This window comes from Lepidochelys olivacea (assembly GCF_965140295.1).
Source record: "Lepidochelys olivacea isolate rLepOli2 genome assembly, chromosome: 4".
Classification (NCBI taxonomy): domain Eukaryota; kingdom Metazoa; phylum Chordata; order Testudines; family Cheloniidae; genus Lepidochelys; species Lepidochelys olivacea.
This window is the reverse complement of record NC_140414.1, coordinates 7,529,637-7,545,297: the sequence shown is the minus strand read 5'-3', so window position 1 is coordinate 7,545,297 and position 15,661 is coordinate 7,529,637. Positions and strand designations below refer to the sequence as shown.

Below are 15,661 nucleotides of genomic sequence, written 5' to 3'. Positions count from 1 at the left end.
CAAATGTCTGCAGTTTACTTTGTGTTTGATACCTTTTATAAAGATCTGCTCTAGTTCTCCAGTTATTTTATGTAATAAAACACTGCCCAGTAGACATTTAAATGTAACCTGCTACATTGCAAAAAATCAATATTTGTTGAATGACCTGAATAACCCAAGGTGTCATAAATGTAAAGGGAAGGGAAAACACCTTTAAAAGCCTTCCTGGCCAGAGGAAAAACCCTTTCACCTGTAAAGGGTTAAGAAGGTAGGATAACCTCACTGGCACCTGACCAAAATGACCAATAAGGAGACAAGATACTTTCAAAGCTGGAGGGGGGGAGAAACAAAGTTTCTCTCTGTCTGTGTGTTGTTTTTTGCCAGGAACAGGAAAGGAATGGAATCTTAGAACTTAGTAAGTAAGCTAGTTTAGATATGCATTAGATTCTGTTTTGTTTAAATGGCTGAGAAAATAAGCTGTGCTGAATGGAATGTATATTCCTGTTTTTGTGTCTTTTTGTAACTTAAGGTTTTGCCTAGAGGGATTCTCTGTTTTGAATCTGATTACCCTGTAAGGTATTTACCATCCTGATTTTACAGAGGTGATTCTTTCACTTTTTCTTTCATTAAAATTCTTCTTTTAAGAACCTGATTGCTCTTTCATTGTTCTTAAGATCCAAGGGTTTGGGTCTGTGTTCACCTATGCAAATTGGTGAGGATTTTTTATCAAGCCTTCCCCAGGAAAGGGGGTGTAGGGTTTGCGGAGGATTTTGGGGGGAAAGACGTTTCCAAGCGGGCTCTTTCCCTGTTATATATTTGTTAGACGCTTGGTGGTGGCAGCAATAAAGACCAAGGGCAAAAGTAAAGGAACCTTGACACAAGATAATAAGAATGGCAGAGAGCATATTTCTCATTTTACTCTTATTTATTTCCTCTGTCCCAAAGTACAGACCTGTGGATTGCTAGCTACTGCTGCCCTCTGCTCGGGATGTAGTACCTACTAGAAACTGGACCCTACCTATAAAGATATTTGAGTCCCATTTCTAACATTTTGGATTTTTCTAAAGCTTTTAATATTGGTGGTGGGAAGACTCAAAATAAGAATACTTTAGTAAGTGTAGGTATATTTTGCATGTGAGAGTCATACGCTCTCCAGCTCCACCCCCATTTAACTGTCTTACAGATGATCTCTCCAGACATTAGCAGTGTCTGTTGTCACCAGAGTACATGCTGGGGCATCATACCTAGTATGAACCAGCACTCCAGAGAGCCTCTCTACAGATATGAAAGTATGGTTCCCATTAACTGTATAAATATGCTCTCTGCTTATCTTATCTATAGTCATTTGGGGTATTCAGCACATAATTCTAAAGGATGTGTTTTTTTTATCTTTGGAAGTTAGTTTTAAAGAGTTCAGAAGTGTTAAAAGAGCACAGATCAACATATTAAAATAACCATTCAGAGGAATTCCTGAAGGGGCACAAAGGTTAGATTGTTTTTTCTCAATTGCAAACAGATTATTTTTGGTTTGTATGATAAATTATCCAACAGGAAAAAACTTGTTTTAATATATGGAGCAGAGTAATTTAAATGATGCTTAAACTCCTAGTGCCTTTAGAAACACTAAATATTTCTTCTTATTGCTGTCTTGAGGTAAAAGGCATGAGCAGAAAAATATATCAATAGTTGTAAAAGCAATCGACTCCCACTTCAGATGCTTTGATTATCCAGTAACAACTCACTGGATGTGATTTATAAAATCATAAAGTTTATATGAATTATAGAACAGCAAACATATGTGAAGAGTATCACTGTTTTCAGGTAGTTCATTAAGCACTTCCATCTTTTTGTGCATGTGCCTTTTTGCATGCCTGTATATATTACACTATTATTATTATTATTATTATTTGTACAAATTAAACAACACTTGGTAATGATTTTTGTATGCCGGGATTTGAAAGGAGCCAGTGAAAGCCAGTAGGAACTGGGCACCTATTTCCCTTAGTCTCCTTTGAAAATTGAAAACTTAAATGATACCATGGGCCTGTTGTTTTCTAGCAAAAAAAAAAAATCTTCAATATGAAGGGGGTACCATTTTAAAAACCAAAGCTTGTAAAGTGTGGGTACATAAAGGAGATACGTACCTATGCATACATTAGATATGTATATCCTCTCTCTGTGTGTGATTTTATGTATGTGTATTAGAGAGAGATTGAGAAAGAGAAATAAAAATTTAGGGAATAAATGTGGAGAGGGTGATTAATCATGTTTCCCTTACTGTTAAAGAGATTATCGGAATTTAATTTCAAGAAGAGGTAAGGCAAAGCTTTAAAATTAAGCATTTTGAAAAGTAAGCACTTATTTGTCTTTTCTGTGAAAACTTCAATTTCTTCTTTGAGTGCTTGTTCATGTCCATTCCAATCAGGTGTGTGCGCGTGCAGCATCCGTCGGGTTGGCCTGGGCGACCCACCACCCCCTCCATTCCTTCTTACCACCAGTGACGGGGCTGGAACTCTGGCTCAGCAAGTTCGTTCTTTATCTGGTTGTATATAATTAGTTCGTTAGTGTTATTAACGTTGTTAGTGTCTTAGTATAGAGTTTGTTGGGGGTTCTCCCCAACCCTTCCGCCACTCCAGTTCCCGGAACCGTGGTATGTCGCAGTCCCCCGGTTTCAAAACCTGTGTGGAGGCCAGAGACGATGCGGCCTTTGAAAGAGCAGTACTCCAATCCGTGGATAGCTCCAACCCCAGCTCCTAAATTTGGCTTGGGAGTCACCTGATTGGAATGGACATGAACAAGCACTCGAAGAAGAAAAAGCAATTACTCACTTCCCTTAATTATTGTTCTTCAAGATCTGGTGTTCACGTCCATTCCAATACCCAGCCTCCTACCGGAGCAGCCAGCAAGAAGGAACTGAGGGGGTGGCGGGTCCCCAGGGCTCAATATTAGGCGCCATGAAGGCATGACTCCAGGGAGTGTCCAGGCGGCCCAACGGATGCTGCTAGGGGAAAAATCTTCCAGCCAACGTACACACGCGCGCGCACACACCTGATTGGAATGGACGTGAAAAACACATCTCGAAGAGCAACAGTTACAAGAAGTGAGTAGCCATTTTTTCGGACATCATGCAACGCTGGTTTTCAGCACAGGAGGCAGTATTTTTGCACTTGGGCAAAACTCCCACCTATCTCCCTCCTCCATATACACACGCAAACCCCCCGCAAAGATTGAGGCTGACGTGATGCACGCAAGGGCTTTGTGTTGTCCTCAGAACAAAAAAGGGTTGTTGAGCATGTTTTGTTCTGTGTTCCAGGTAATCAGATGTCTTAGTCCTGTTTATATATTAAAATCCTATAAATATCTCTGCAGATTTATTTTATATAGGATTCGTTTGAAGAAATATTTTTAAATATTCAATTGAGCTTGATGTAAAGACTCTTATTTAGCTCCATTATTGCATTACTGAGAAGTATTGGTTAAAATTATCTTGGAGTATGCTTGATTTCCCCCCCCCCCCCCCCCCCACATGTTTTACAAGCAGGGATATTTCACAGCTATGAGATCACAACCGTTCAAACAGCTTTCTGATGACCTCATGGGTGGGAGGTCTGTCTTTACTCAAACTGGTATTGAGATTTTGATTATGACCATGAAATGCAAATTTCTAATGTATGAAGGTTCATAAAATGGGGTGATTAGAAAGTTTTCTAAACTCCTGTAAAAAAAAAAAAAATGTTGTTTGTTTATCTTCTCTTAAAGCGTAAGTACCTTTGTTTCTTTGCTCAGTCAGCTTCTCAAATATTCAAAGCCTTTCCTTAATCAAATCTCAATCTGGTGGAGTTTTTAATTTCCATTTCCAAATTTAATTAGATTGTATTTCTGATTTTTGTGATCCTACCTTCATTTCCTGCTTGAAGTCAGTTCCTGGGCCATATTGTGGTGTTAGAGGGCAGAAGGCCAGAGAGCAGATAAGGAAACAACAGCTGAAGAGCCAAGTCCCAGGTGGTGTTCTGTGACCCTATCAAAGCAGTAAGGTACTCTCCAGTGCAGCCTCCCTACTTCAAAGCTTTGAGGAGGCTGTGGTCAGGTGAACTCCAGCAGCTGTTGGGGAGAGGAAGGGAAATGGGGTAATAGACTCTTACTAAGATCATGACTGGAGGGAGAGGGCTAGAATCTGAACCTTCTAAAAATGAATTTGGTTCATGCCGTGGTCTGCCCAGGGCTGCTGATACTAGCAGGGAGCCTACTGCATCCCCTTTCAGCAGCTTTTGGCACATCATTTACTAATGTCCATGCTGGCAGCTGCCAGTGGTGCTAGCTTCCTGGGTAGGCTCAAAAGAAAGACTTAGCCTTTCTGGACATACCAGAGGTGCTGATCCCATTCCTGAGTTTCCTCTGCCCTTGCTCTTAGTGAGCATTTCCCCACCTTTGCAAGTGGGTTCCTAGGTTCTGCCTTTTACCTTCCCCCGTAGCTAGCGCTGTCCATTTCTCTCTCCTTTCTCCTCTACCCCCTGCCACACACACTCTCTCTCTCTCTCTCTCTCTCTCTCTCTCTCTCATAGAGACAGAGGGGAGGCAGATTAATTTACCTTTGTGGCAGGGTCCAAAAACAGCAGCTGGGATCATAGAATCATAGAATATCAAGGTTGGAAGGGACCTCAGGAGGTCATCTAGTCCAACCCCTACTCAAAGCAGGACCAATCCCCAATTTTTGCCCCAGATCCCTAAATGGCCCGCTCAAGGATTGAACTCACAACCCTGGGTTTAGCAGGCCAATGCTCAAACCACTGAGTTATCCCTCCCCCACACACAGGCAGGATATCTACTGCCTGTGTGCTTTGCAACCTTCTGCCGGCTATGTCATCACAGGATGTGTCAGGAAGAGAAAACAGGGTATACAAATGAGAAATACAACCTCAGATTGAACTGGCAAATCAATTTACATGCACAGCTAGCTGGGAATTCAGATGTCCATTTGTACTAGTTGTGCGCTTCTGCAAACAGTTGATTTCACTAACTGGTTAGAAATAGCAGAGTGAGAATTGTGGACGTTTTAATGACACCAGATCACTCTGTTTGTGTACTTGCAGAAGGTGCTTGTATAGTCTGTTGGGTTAATTTTTTTAATGATAGTTAAAGTTTTATACACATTTTTAAAGCTTTCTTTTTGTCCTTCAAGAATTACCTCTGCAGACCCGCTTTCTTGTGGGCATACTCCTTGGCACTGCAAGCTCTGAACCGTCTGGAAATAGTGGCCCCTGGGGCAGTGTGCCTGTGGTTTCAGGGCCTATAAGAGACCCCATCCCCAAGTGCTCTGTCCCTTTTGACCTGAAGTAGGAAATAGTCTCAGAATCACCAGTTAGGCTACATTACAGAAATAATTATTCCTCAGCTCCTTAAACTGAAGGGGGGTTAAGTAATGTGTCCTCCCACTCTGAAAAACAGTCTCCAGTAAAACAATAGGAGAAAAGAGTATAGTTATCAGAAATGTTTGTGGCACAGATGCCACTTTCGACTCATATTTTGTTGTAAAGCTTGAAATACTGAAGAGTTTCCAATTCAGCAGGCAAAAGTGATCAGAGGACAATAAACTTTCCAGGGTCAGCTGAGCTCCCACTCCTTTCCACCCAGCCTCTTCCTCTCTTCCCAACTGACTGTCTTTCTCACTCAGGTGCCTCAGTCCTGTACAGCTCTCAGTTGGAAGAAGAGGAAGCAACATCTGGTCAAGATGGGTGAGGGAGGGGTACAGTTTATGGCTGGGTTTGGAGCTAATGCCTGTAATTTTTAACTATCCATTAAAAAGGAGGAAAGATATATTTAAAATGCATCTTTTTTATTGCCTCCCCATTCCCATTCACTTTTCTTAAACCAACTCTGTAAATAGAGGCAGAGAGATTTTGTTTTTCAATTTGGTAGTTGGTGATGTTGTGACACTTGAGCCTACAAATTTACCCAGATTGTGAGCTTAACTGTAAAAAGTATGTAACAATTCATAAAATGTTACGATAACCAAAAATAGCAAATGTTGAAGGGCACAGTACAAAAGGAATGCAAAATAACTCTGTTAGTCTAAACAAAATATCTAAGTCAGTATAATTCAAAAAAATGTGTTTTGCTACCCCTCACTTTTTGGGTCCTTAAAAGAACGAAATTTTGTGGGGAAAGTACAAAAGAGTTTTTAAAAAGCACACTTGAAAGAACAGACAAAGGCTACTGAAGCAAGCTTCACTATCATGGCTGCCACTTCCTCTATTTCTTGGGACCCCGGGCCTTCCTTATCCTGATCTTCAGAAATGTCCTGACCAGACCAGGCCAGGGGGAGAGAGAGGGAGCCAGTTTACAACCCAGATACCACCTGGGATGAAAGAACTTTAACAGCAGCAGCAATAAAAACAGTTAGAGCCCATGTCAACTAACATCTTCTCTTTTTTCTAAAAATGAACAGTTATTACCATCTTTAATACCATCTAAGAGACTGTCAAACAAGGAGTTTTTTCTTTCTAAAACTCTCTCCAACTAAAGATATAGAAAACAAAAAATGTTAAAACGAGAGCCCTATTTAATACTGTACATTTCAAAGGTTTTAACTGTTTCTCCTTCTTTTCTAGATCTTTAATAAAAGGTTAAAAAGGTTTTTAATAGTATATTTGCCATGGTGCTAAGCAGGCTGAGGTCTCTGTACACCAAACCCCAGACCTTGTTTAAAACTGTTTAATATTAGGCAGTAACTTAGTTACATTAACACCTCTGGCCCATTATTCCTTCTAAGTTAATATAACTGTGTACAATTGTTACATCATCAAGAAATCCCACCTGGCCAATCAGAGTGCACCCTGGACAATGATTGCCCAAAACCAGATTCTAGAGTCCGGCTCCCTCTCCCGTTGCTGTGTTGGCTCTCCAATACTACCAGGAGTAAAAAACTGTACAATCCTATTCCAGTCTCTAAAGTCAGCAGCTCTGCACCTTATTGCCTAAGTGATTTTTGAAAATGGGACTTAAGCTGTGGTGGCTTAAGCACTTTAAAAAAATTGCGCCTGTAGTCTCTCTGGTCAATTTAGAAAATGCGTGAGGCTGAGTTTGTCCGTATTTTGGTGTAGGGCTATGTAATTATCAAAGTTTCTTTTCTTTTCTGTAGAAAGTACACCTGTACGCACTTCTGATGTGGATTATCGACTGTTAGAAGCGTCCAAAGCAGGAGATTTGGAAACTGTGAAGGTAGGTTTGTCTAGGTGATACTTGTAGGATGGAAAGTATTACTGAGCAAGATCTTCTCTGCTAGGAGAAGGTGCAATGACCTAAAAATCAAAAGGGAATCCTACAAAAAGTGGAAAAATGGACAGATTGCTAAGGAGGAATACAAAAGAATAGCATAAGCATGTAGGGACAAAATCAGAAAGGCTAAGGCAAAAAATGAGTTACACCTGGCAAGGGACATAAAAGGCAATAAGAAGTTTGTTAAATACATTAGGAGCAAGAGAAAGATAAAGGAAAGTGTAGGTCCTCTACTTAGTGGAGAAGGAGAACTAATAATTGATGACATCAAGAAGGCTGAGGTGTTTAATGCCTGTTTTGCCTCAGGGTTCACTAAAAAGGTTAATGGTGACCAGATCGTCAACACAATTAAAATTAACAAAAAGGGGGAAGAAACAGCAGCCAAAAATGGGGAAAGAACAGGTTAAAGAATATTTAGATAGGTTAAATATATTCAACTCTACAAGGCCTGATGAAATTCATTCTAGGGTACTTAAGGGACTAGCTGAAGCAACCTTGGAACCATTAGCAATTATCTGTGAGAGCTCTTGGAGGATGGAAGAAGTCTCAGAGGGCTGGAGAAAGGTTCTATTTTTTACCCATCTTCAAAAAGGGGAACAAAGAGGAGCTGAGGAATTATAAATCAGTCAGTCTTACTTTGATACCTAGAAAAATACTGGAACATTTGTAAAAAGAAAAGGAGTACTTGGGGCACCTTAGAGACTAACAAATTTATTAGAACATAAGCTTTCGTGAGCTACAGCAAGCTCTAATAAATTTGTTAGTCTCTAAGGTGCCCCAAGTACTCCTTTTCTTTTTACGAATACAGACTAACACGGCTGCTACTCTGAAACCTGTCATGGAACATTTGTGAACACCTAGAGGATAATTGGATTATAAGAAATAGCCAGCATGGATTTGTCAAGAACAAATCTTGCCAAAACAACCTAATTTCCTTCTTTGACAGGGTAATCGGCCTAGTAGATGGGAGGAAGCAATAGATGGGATATGTATCTTGATTTTAGTAAGGCTTTTGACTCAGACCATTTGAAATTTTTATAAGTAAATTAGGGAAATGCGATTTAGATGAAGTTACTATAAAGTTGGTGCAAAACTGGTTGAATGACCGTATTCAAAGAGTAGTTATCAATTGTTTGCTTTCCAACTGGGAGGATGTATATAGTGGAGTCCTGCAGGGATCAGTCCTGGGTCTGGTATTATTCAATATTTTCATTAATGACTTGGCTAGTGGAGTAGAGAGTATGCTTACAAAATCTGCAGATGACATGAAGCTGGGTTTTGAGCATTTTGGAGAATAGGATTATAATTCAAAATGTTAGTCTCTAAGGTGCCACAAGTCCTCCTTTTCTTTTTGCGAATACAGACTAACACGGCTGTTACTCTGAAAACTAACAATTGGCTAATTCGTCTGAATTCAGTAAGATGAAATTCAATAAAGATAAGTTCTTTGCAGTACTTCATGTAGGAAGAAAAAATGAAAGGCACAACTAGAAAATGGGGAATAACTGGCTAGGTGGTGGTATTCCTAAAAAGGATCTGTGATCTTCAAACTGAATACGAGTCAACAATCTGGTGCACGGGAAGTAATTGTCCCACTCTGCTCAGCACTGTTCAGGCCTCAGCTGGAGTACTGTGTCCTATTCTGGGCACCACACTTCAGGAAAGATGTGGACCAGTTGGAGAGAATCCAGAGGAGAGCAGCAGCAACAACCAAAGGTTTAGAAAACCTGACCTAGGAGGAAAAGTTTAAAAAAAAAAAAAAAAAAAAAAAAAAGGGAAGGGGGGGCTGTCTTGAGAAAAGAATCTTTAAATGTGTTAATGGCTGTTATAAAGAGGACTGTGATCAGTAGTTCTCTATGTTCACTGAAGGTAGAACAAGAAGTAATGGGCTTAATCTGCAGCGAGAGAGATTTAGGTTAGATATTAGGAAATTTTTCTAACTATAAGGATAATGAAGCTCTGGAATAAGCTCCCAAGAGAGGTTGTAGAATCCCCATCATTAGAGATTTTTAAGAACAGGTTGGACAAACACCTGTCAGGGATAGTGTAGGAATACTGGGTTCTGCCTCAGCTCACGGGGCTGGACTGGATGACTTCTCAAGGTCCCTTCCAGCACCACATTTCAATGATTCTGTGATCTTGGTTCTGTCACTGGTTTCATTTAAATGTTCAGAAATGTTGTTTTTCCTTGTTCCTGTGGAATGACCCCACTCTCCCATGCTTGGGCACTTGTGCACATGAGAGTTCAGGCACACACTCAATAATGTGATCATTATACGGTGTTTTCCCTACCTAAGCACTGTTTCTTCCATTAACTGTGGAATGCAAAGCGTCCGTGAGCAAGTATTCATTAATGCCAGTGCCTGTAAGTGTGGTTACTGTACATAATTTGTTTTAGATAAAAGAACAGCCACAAAAGTCAGATCTGGCACATGGTACGTACCATAATTATGGTTTAAATAGAATTTCTCTTTTCAGTGTTCTCCACCAATCCAGACATTTGGAATTATAGTTCCTCCCAGCCATCTGATGGGACATGCTTTTGAGAATGTCACATATAAGGGTCCAGATATCCCTTAGCCATTAGTAGATTGAGCACACTGTGTCCCCCTAGCAGGCCGCCAGAGGAGAGAGAGAAGTAGGTCCTTGAGATCTAAAGGAAGCCGCATGGCACACTTTGGTCTGTGGCTGCCATAGCAGCACATATGAGGCACTGAAAGCCAGTGAGCCTTAGCCCCTCGCGCAGGGCTGATGAGAAGGGGAGAAGAGGAGACAATTATACTGGGGCCCCAAGCTCAAGGGGGCCCTAAAATGTCTTTAACAAGGGTGAAATGGGAGTGAAATTGGAGTGGAGGGGTCCCAGAAAACATGATGAACAGGGGCCCCAATTTTTTCTTGATGGGCTTGCCCATGTGTAACAGGGAAACCCCCACCCCTTTGCTAGCATATCCAGACCCTAGCAAGAGAATGAGGCCCCAGTCCAGGGCTGGGCTCCAATTCTGCTAGCATTGCCAGACCCTCCTCCTGCATGAAGTGCCAGGGCAGCTTGGGCTTGAGAGGGGTGAACAGGGCCAAGTGTCCCCTCAGAAAGCCCCGAAGAGGTAGGAGGCGCCACACCAACTCTTTAGGGCAGGAAGGGATTCAGGAGCCCCCCAACAGGGTGACTGCTCCTTGGACCCCAGTATCTGCAGCTCCCAGGATAAAGAAAAGGAGTAGAAAACAGGGACAGACCAAACTCTGCCCCTTCCTTGGGCAGGTGCAGCACTTGCCTTGAGGAGGGACACTGGTCCTAGGAAAGCCCCCTGTAGCTTTCATAGTCATGTCTTGGTTTGAGCTGCAAATTGAACTTTCTTGGACCTTGAGCACCTTCCACCATACCCATGCCAGCTGATGAGCAGGTCTAGCACCAGTCTTCTTCCTGCAGAAGATTTGCTCTCCACCATGGAGCAGGGAGTGTACCGGCAGCTGCAGCCCCGGGAATCAGCTTCCCACACACACACCATTGCCAAGCAGACTGGGGGCAGAGGGGAGAAGCTGCTCCAGCTGTTCTTAACAACACTTTAGTCCTCATAGAAAATGCGGGATGGGAGCATCTTGCTGGTGTGTAGCTCTGCCTGCAGATGCTCACCAAACCTCGTCAGATCAGAATTCCAGCTCCCACAGGGGCAGGTAGGAGATTAAGGACAAAGAGCAGCCACCATTCTGGGTTACCCCTGAGAAGTAAAGGGATGAGCTAAGAAAAGAAAGCAATGTGCTCTTCCCTCTCCATGCCCCCAACTGACTGTGCCCAGCTTGGCTTCACGTGGGCGGAGACGCTGAAGAAGAGAAACCTCTACAGCTGTCACTTGGAACAGGACCACACCTCCAGCTGCCTCCTCCTATTCCTCCTCGTAGGGCTCCCCTGCTGTTCAGTCCGGACTTCACGAAGATTTGGGGCTCTGCCTTCTGGTCTTTAAAGAGCAAGCCAGGACAGAGACAACAGGAAGAGTGCAGCCCCCATCCATTCCATTGCAGAGAAGAAATAGCTGAGTCCTGGTCACAGAATACCACTCAAGATGTCAGTCCAGTCAGACACCACTCAAGTCTGCAAGGCCTAGCTGAGGAGGAGGTCGAGCAGTGAGAAATAGGCTTCCCCAATCTTAAGAGAAGGCTGAACCCCTTACAGAGGGGACCAGCCAGTAGCGTAGCTGGGGGGAGCGGGGCAGCGGCCGCTCTCCCACCGAGCAGAAGTGGGGCCTTTTTAATTTTTACTCGCACGGCGGGTCAGGCGGTGCTCCGGGTCTTCAGCAGCACCCGCTTGTATTCATCCGACCGCACTTCGGGTCTTCCGCGTCGGGTCCTTCACTCGCTCCGGGTCTTCGGTGGCATTTTGGCGGTAGGGGGTCCAAGTGAAGGAGCTGACGCCAAAGTGCCACCAAAGACCCGGAGCGCCACCGAGTGAGTACAAGCGGGTGGTGCCTTTTTTTATCTTCACTCCCCCTGTTTTCTCCACCTGGGTACGCCACTGGGACCAGCCAACATTGTTAGAGGTTGGCATGTACTTGGGAGGTATTTGCTGGGGCCAGGGAACTTTTATCCTCCTCTTACAGGGCTCTACCTCTATGTTGGAGTAGAGACTAGGGCACCCTAGACAGAAAACCAGCCCAACAAGGCTCTTTGACCTCCGGGTGTCAGACATGGAGGTGCTCCTTTAGAGCCTGAGGGATGGGTGCTGCCATGTCAGAGGTGGAAAGAGAACAGCAATCCCTCTGGAAAGAGAAGTAGCTCTCAAAGATCTTCTTGACAAATGAGGTATGCCTGACAAGGTCCTTCATAGTTACTATAGCTTCAGTACATGCGACATGCACCTCCCATGGGGCAGTGAGGTGCCTACTGAAGCTTGGAAGGTTTCCAGAGGCCAGAAATGAGAGCTCTGAGCAGGCCAACACTCTCCCAGTTATGCACTCGAATATGTTGTCCATGTATTACACCATACAGGATATAATCCTATCAATGGGAGCCTTAGCAGAGGGCCAGAGACCCCTGCAGCTAAAACAGTGGGTAGCATATTCTACCTCCAACACCAGGCTAGAAGCCATACCCTTTTTCAAGGCAGACTTTTTTCAGGAAGAAGTTGGAGAAGATCCACTAGCTCTTAGCGTCTTCAGAGAATTGAGGTCCAAGAGATTCCCAGCAGGTCCCCAGAATTTCAGATCAGTAGGCACGTATCCAGGGAGACGAGGACCTACTAGCTAGTCCAATAAAAAAGGCAGACTAACAAAAGGATTAGCTTTTTATGTTACCAAAGAAGAGGTAACAGACTGCAGGGATCCCTTTCAGGCTTTAAATCGTTTGTCTGACGGTACAAGGGCCTGAGCGCAGAGTCCCAATGTCACAGGAAGGCTGAGGGATTTCTTCCACATATGGGTCCCACCATGGGTCATGGACATGATAATAGACCAGTATGCCTAGTTAAGGGCAAAGTGAGATGATCAAGGGACTTTGTCGTTCTGTTGCCCTATAGCAATGTCAGTTACAGATACAGGCCAATCAGCTGGTCTGGGGAGAAGAGGGGGACACAAGGATCTACTTAATTGTCTCCAAAATAGTGGAGGAGTCTTTGTCCAGTTTTGGACTTGAAAAGAGTCACCTCCTTCCTCGGGATTCAGGATGGAGTCACTAATGCCTGTTGTTCAAACTGAACCATCTCCAGGATATGCCAATCCTTGAGTCTCACCAGAAGTGTCTTAGATTCATGGAAACAGGAGCAAATCGAACAGATATCCTGGAAACCGCACCACCCCCCACTGTTCCTCAGACATTCTTGTCAACTGCTGGAAATGGCTCACTTTGATTATCACTACAAAAGGTTTCCCCCCCCACCCCACCCCGTTCTCCTGCTGGTAATAGCTCACCTTAAGTGATCACTCTGGTTACAGTGTGTATGGTTACACCCATTGTTTCATGTTCTCTCTGTATATAAATCTCCCCACTGTATTTTCCACTGAATGCATCCGATGAAGTGAGCTGTAGCTCACAAAAGCTTATGCTCAAATAAATTTGTTAGTCTCTAAGGTGCCACAAGTATTCCTTTTCTTTTGCAAATACAGACTAATACGGCTGCTACTCTGAAACCTGGAAATACTCTGGACCTTGGATTTATTGTATATTTAACCCCTTCTCCCATCCGTGATAGTCAGGGTACTACAGAAGTTTGCCAGATCTAGGGGAGCTTTTTGTAGCTCCAGTATGCTGGAGGGGGGATAGCTCAGTGCTTTGAGCATTGGCCTGCTAAACCCAGGGTTGTGAGTTTAATCCTTGAGGGGGGCCATTTTGGGATCTGGGGCAAAAATTGGAGATTGGTCCTGCTTTGAGCAGGGGGTTGGACTAGATGACCTCCTGAGGTCCCTTCCAACCCTGATATTCTATGATCTAAGAAGGCAGTGGTACCTGGAAATGGTGATGTCTGTGTCCCCACCCTCTCTCCAGCTCTTGTTAATTCTGTACCCAGGGATATTGTCCAGTAGTTCATGATGGCCCAGCACAGTTTGCAATCTCAATTGAGGCCACAGTGCCAGTCATCCTGGATATCTTGCAAGCTTGTGTAACTTTGAGCTTGAGCGTCAGGTACATTCGAGTTCAGGCCATGATAGTCACAGTGTTCAGAGGCTCAGTTGGTGTAGTCTCAGTTGGCTATCACCCCAAAGTTTCCAGATTTCTGAGGGCAGTGGATAAACTGAGAGTGGTAGTTCATTATCCGAAGCCTGCATGGGGCTTGAATCTGGTGTTAAGTGTTTCCATGGCTCTCCCTTTGGATCATCTGAGAAGCATTTCTCTGTGACTACTATCCTTAAATCCTGTTAGTAATAGCATTATGTTCAGCAAGAAGACAAGGGAGCATAATCCCTTTCCTGCAAACAGCTGTATATAATTTTTCTTGGACAAAGTCATGCTAAAGACTTGGCCAGAACTCAGGCCCAAGACATTGTCTGTCTTTCACCTAAACAGAGAATTTGCCCTACCTACGTTTGGTCCCAATCCTGAGATGGCTACATTGCTCGAGCCCTGCAGATTTGTGTGGATGGGACAACAGAGTTCAGGCAGACTCAGAGCTTTTCATCATGAACCAGGGTTTAAAAGTCAATTGCTATTCAGATCTGCTATCTCTGGATGCATCAGAGAGGCTATACAGCAGGAAAGAAAGTACACCTGTAAAGTTCATCCTATCTGACAAGAAGGATTTGCAACGTTACTTCACACATCTTTGTCAAACTTATGGAATAAGCTTGCAGATGTGCCCTTTGTCAAAAGGTGTTGCAGGCAGTTGTCTAATGATGATCACACCTGTAATAAAATGATTAACTTCACTGTGGAGGTCTGAAGCATCTTCACTGCCGTAGAAAAGAGAAGGGGAAGGCTTCCTTATCTGTTTTCTTTTTTGAGCTCTTCTATACCAGTTCCTATAAAATGCTGGTTCCTGTCTCATGCCTGAGAATGTCAATGCAGAGTCCCTGATATGGTCCAATTGCTACAGTTAGTACGGTTATTTAATGGTTTTTGAATAGCATCAGTCTAAATTTTTCTTTAATACTGCTTTCGAAGTATTCAACTGAAGGCTGAGCGATGACAGACCTTGGTAGCTGAGTGTATGGCATCCTCAAAAGTCTCAGTGTTATCCTTTAAATGACGGTGCACATATACATTGCATTATACGTGTATGCTCCCAATGTAGTCAAGTTGGAGATTTTTGCCAGCAGTATCACTACACGACACATCTGCCCCTGCTCTCCTTGTGCTCTCAGGCAAGGACATAAAAGGGGCGTCCCGCTGCCCTCCTGTCAGGTCCTTCTCGCTGCCTGTGGCAAGAGTTGGAGCTCCCTAAAGCCTTAGCTTTGGTCAGCAAGCTTTAGAAAACTTTGTCCATAGTTGTTATAGTTATACTGTAAGTGTATTTTAGTGTGTAGCATATATTAAAGTACTGAATAGTGTAGTATAGTTATGTAGATATAGTTCTATTAGTACCTGGAGGATTTACTATGACAAAATCTCCAGGTTTTAGATAGTGTGCCACTTGCAGGGCCATTATCCCTTTCACAGATGGGCACAAGAGTTGTCTGATTTGTTTGAATGAGGGGCATGTGGGGGTCAAATGCTTTATTTGTACCTCCTTTCCCACCTGAACTAAGAAGCAGAGAGAGACTGTTGCTTGCAGGTTCACCTCACGAAAGAAGGCAATGTGACCTGTGTCTGAGCCATCTCCCAGTTGTGATCCTGGGGCCTCTGGATTGACTCAGAGTGCTCCAGCTTCTTCTGAATCCAAAGATAAGTCGGGAAGCAAACATCATGCTTCCCCATTTCTGTCTGGGTCAAAGAGTTCTAAATGTTCATTATCTCACAAGACCTCTAAATCTAGGTCTTCTCCCAGAAA

The 15,661-nt window shown here is 43.4% G+C and overlaps 1 protein-coding gene across 2 annotated transcripts in view; it reads left to right on the top strand.

Moving 5' to 3' along the window:
• TNKS (tankyrase) overlaps positions 1 to 15,661 on the top strand; it is a 287,444-nt gene that overhangs the window by 219,662 nt on the left and 52,121 nt on the right. For both annotated transcript variants that reach the window (XM_084626607.1, XM_084626606.1), the window contains exon 13: positions 7,118 to 7,197. In XM_084626607.1, the coding sequence (XP_084482733.1) occupies positions 7,118 to 7,197 (80 nt within the window). The remainder of the gene's footprint in view (positions 1 to 7,117; positions 7,198 to 15,661) is intronic.